Source organism: Dipodomys ordii, unplaced genomic scaffold (genome assembly GCF_000151885.1).
Source record: "Dipodomys ordii isolate 6190 unplaced genomic scaffold, Dord_2.0 Scaffold13, whole genome shotgun sequence".
In the NCBI taxonomy this organism is placed as follows: domain Eukaryota; kingdom Metazoa; phylum Chordata; class Mammalia; order Rodentia; family Heteromyidae; genus Dipodomys; species Dipodomys ordii.
Genome location: NW_012267229.1, coordinates 8862401 through 8866626, shown reverse-complemented (window position 1 = coordinate 8866626; position 4226 = coordinate 8862401). Strand labels below are relative to the sequence as shown.

The following is a 4226-nucleotide window of genomic DNA, read 5'->3' as shown; positions in this document are numbered from 1 at the left end:
CAAGGCTAGTGCTCTACCACTTGAGCCACAGTGCCACTTCCGGCTTTTTTCTTTTTGCTTATGTGGTGCTGAGGAATCGAACCCATGGCCTCGAGCATGCAAGGCAAGCACTCTACCACTGAGCCATCTTCCCAGCCCCGAAACTAAGTACTTTTAACCCAAAACTTGATGTTTTTGTTTGTGACAGGCTCCCCTCTATATATCCTAGTCTCACTATTGTAGTTTTCCTGCCCCAGGTCCCCAATGCTGGGATTGCAAGCATGGACCACTGTGAAAGCTTATATCTATGAAAACTTGATTTTTCTCAAAGTATGAATGAAACTTGAATAGTGAGCAAGTGAGTAAACAGTTTGCTAGCTATATTAATCCCAATTCTTCTTTCTTGCTTGCTTCCTAGAATGGGAAGTGCTCTACTATCCAGATTCGACTTGGTCTTTATTCTGTTAGATACTCCAAATGAGCAACATGATCACTTACTCTCTGAACATGTGATTGCAATAAGAGCTGGCAAGCTAAGAACTGTGAGCAGTGCCACCGTAGCTCGTATGAATACTCAAGATTCAAATACTTCTGTGCTTGAAGTGGTTTCTGAAAAACCACTGTCAGAAAGACTAAAGGTATACATGTTTTCTCTTATCTGGTTCTATTTGAATGTCAGAGTTCAGTGTGATGGAGTTGGGGTTTTTTTTGGTTTGTTTTTACAGAGAGGAGGGACCCTGGGTTCAATCCCCAGCACTCAAAAAAACAAAAACAAAAGTCCAGTATGTGGCTTATTTATTGTAATGCTAAGTAGAATAGCACCCAAACTTTTTTTATATTGTGAATCCAGAGTTTATATATAAACTTAATAAGTCAACCAAAATAAGAGCTATAATTATAGTGTTTCGTTTATTTGGAGAGTCTTTTTGAAAAGTTATTTTAGCAAGAAGAATTTGGCACTTAATCTTAATTAGGCCTTTTGTCATGCTTCAGGTAGTTCCTGGAGAAATAATAGATCCAATTCCCCATCAGCTATTGAGAAAGTACATTGGCTACGCTAGACAGTATGTCTACCCTAGGCTATCCACAGACGCTGCTCAAGTTCTTCAAGATTTCTACCTGGAACTCCGGAAACAGAGCCAGCGATTAAGTAGCTCACCAATCACCACCAGGCAACTAGAATCTTTGATTCGCCTGACTGAGGTTTGTTTATTTGTACATTTTTTTTTGGCTTAAAGAATGAGGTAGGATCCATAATTGACTCAAGTTTTCTTCCTACTAAGAGACATAAGAAGTGGGTGGATAAATGTTTTTATAAAGTTTGTTCAGACCTGTAGCATATCAAAAGTATTTCTTACTAGGTATAAGACCAGTGGCTTCCTGTGCAACTTTTCTTTTTTCTTTTTTGTTGGTCGTGGGGCCTGAACTCTGGGCCTGGGCACTGTCCCTGAGCTCTTCAGCTCAAGGTTAGCACTCTACCACTTGAGCCACTTCCAGCTTTTTTCTGCTTTATGTGGTGCTGAGGAATCAAACCCAGGGCCTCATGTGTGCAAGGCAAGCACTCTACCACTGAGCCAACTTCCCAGCCCAACTTTTATTTTCTATTAATGACACTTGGATTCATGGAGTTGTCTGAAAGGTGATTAGGGTAACTAGGATTTGGGGATTCCAAGCTTATACAAACAAGGAATATTTGAAATACCTTAGTAGCTAATCTGTGACATGATGTCTGTAAGGACAGTGTCTTGTTTTTTCTCTTCATATCATAAACTGCTGAGAGAACTTGGGCATTCAAAGTTAGCTGTCAGACATTTAGGCTTTTGTCCCTAAAATCAGATTAAGTTCTTTTTGTTGTTTAAAAAACTGGCTAGGGATGATTTCCTGAAAATAAAAAGCAAAGAGAAAAATTTAACAAGCCCTATGGCTCATGCCTGTAATCCTAGCTACTCAGGAGGCTAGATCTGAGGATTGTGGTTCAAAGCCAGGTGGAGCAGAAAAGTCCCTGTGAGACTCTTACCTCCAATTAACCACTCAAAAACTACACGTGGCGCCTGTGGTTTAAAGTGGGAGAGCGCTAGCCTTGAGCAAAAAGAACTGAGGGACAGTGCCCAGGCCCTGAGTTCAAGCCCCATGACCAAAGGGGAAAAAAGAAAAATATGTTTTTATAATTACATCTCCTGAAATGAATACTTTCAGAAAAAAATGCTAGTAGGTAAAAGTAAGTTTTATCCATTTTTTTTAGTTTTATCCATATTTTAAATGCTATGTTATACTCAAATTTTGTTTTTTAAAAATTTGGACTCAATATTTTAGCTTTTCTCCCTCAAGTCACCTTTTATATACAGTAAGTACGCTTAGACATAGCCATACTTGTTCAAATGTGGTTTAAAAAAAAACAACTTTCTTTTGCTATCTTAAAATGATTCTTTTCTTTCAAAGGCACGAGCAAGGTTAGAATTGAGAGAAGAAGCAACCAAAGAAGATGCTGAGGATATAGTTGAAATTATGAAATATAGGTAAGACTAGAGTTTTAGATGATGGAATTACTTTTTTTTTTTGCTGGTTCTAAGGCTAGAACTCTGGGTCTTGGGCGCTGTTCCTGAGCTCCTTTTGCTCAAGGCTAAGCACTCCGTACCATTAGAACTATAGCACCACTTCCTGCATCTTCTGTGATTAGAGATAAGAGTCTCATGGACTTTTCCTGCCTGGGCTGGCTTGTTTAAAGCCTCCTGAGTAGCTAGGATTGTAGGTGTAAGTCACAAGCATCCAGCCTGCTTTTTTTTTTTAAACAGTCTTGCTATGTAACCCAGGTTGACCTCAGATTCTCTCCCTGCCTCAGTCTTTGGAGAATTTTGATAATAGGTATAACCCTACTTCTAGCTCTTAAATGCTGTTTTTAATGAAGTAGCAGTTAGTTTCCCATCTCAAATCATATTTTAACTAGACCAGCCAAATCTACTTTGATTTAGCTCATTAGATCATTTATTTTTTTTATCTGAGAAAACTATATTTTCTTCATATCAAATATTTCTAGCTGTCTCAGTCTTTACATTAAGAATTATTTTTGAATGGGTAGTTCAAATAGGTCTAAAATCAGTTAAAAACTACATCTTTTGAGAAAACTTGTTCATATCTTGCGTACCTCCACCCTCTCTCTTCATCCAGATACTAGTTACTTTCCCATAAATAGAATGATGTTTACACTATTCTGTGCTCTTTTCAAATTTCTCATATATCCAGAGATAGTTCCTCATGAGGACGCAGAAATCCACCCACCTCCACTTAAAGCTTTACATAGTGTTCTGTTGTCTTTAAACACCATAGTTGGTTTAATTAGTATCCTATTACTGGAAACACGTTGGCTCATGCCTCTCATCCTAGCTACTCCAGGGGCTGAGATCTGAGGATCGTGGTTCAGAGCCAGCCCAGGCAGGAAAGTCTGTTGAGACTTTTATTTCCAAAAAATTTCAGAAAAAGCCAAAAGTGGTGCTGTGGTTCAAGTGGTGGAGTACTAGCATTGAGCATAGAGAGATTTTCCTTGAGATTTTTCACTCAAGGCTAGCAATCTGCCACTTGAGCCACATCTTCTGGCTTTTTTTTTTTTCTGGTAGTTCATTGGAGATAAGAGTTTCACTGACACCGGGCGCCAGTGGCTCATACCTGTAATCTTAGCTACTCAGGAGGCTGAGATCTGAGGATGGCAGTTCAAAGCCAGCCCAGGCGGGAACCTCCGTGAGACTATCATTTCCAACAAACCACCAGAAAACGAGAAGTGCTGCTGTGGCCCTTGAGCTGAAGAGCTGAGGGACAGTGCCCAGGCCCAGAGTTCAGGCCCCATGACTAACAACAACAAAAAAAGAGTCTCACTGACTTTCTTGCCCAGTCTAGCTTCGAAGTATAATCCTGAGTAGCTAGGATTACAGGCCACCAGCTCCTGGCCTCTACCACCAGAGTTTTGAACTCAAAGCCTTGTACTTGCTCTGTTTGCTTGTTTAGGTGGCACTCTATCACATGAGCCAAATCTCCAGCCTGACTTTTTACTGGGCAGTATTGGAGATCCTGGGCCAACCTGCCCAGGTTGGCTTTGAATCTTAAGGATTTTAGACTCTGAAGTGGGTAAGATTATAGGTGTGAGCCATTGGTGTCATGAAAAATATTTTTGTTGTTGTTGTTGTTTTTTGGGTCCGGTTGTGGGTTCTGAACTCTGGGCCTGGGCGCTGTCCCTCAGCTCTTCAGCTCAAGGCTAG

The 4226-nt window shown here is 40.3% G+C and overlaps 1 protein-coding gene across 1 annotated transcript in view; it reads left to right on the top strand.

Moving 5' to 3' along the window:
* The window catches only part of Mcm8 (minichromosome maintenance complex component 8), a 40987-nt gene that overhangs the window by 33935 nt on the left and 2826 nt on the right, over nucleotides 1-4226 (top strand). Inside the window, exons 15-18 of the mRNA XM_013010636.1 lie at nucleotides 398-617; nucleotides 973-1182; nucleotides 2419-2495; nucleotides 3170-3302. Coding sequence (XP_012866090.1) covers nucleotides 398-617; nucleotides 973-1182; nucleotides 2419-2495; nucleotides 3170-3302 — 640 coding nt within the window. The remainder of the gene's footprint in view (nucleotides 1-397; nucleotides 618-972; nucleotides 1183-2418; nucleotides 2496-3169; nucleotides 3303-4226) is intronic.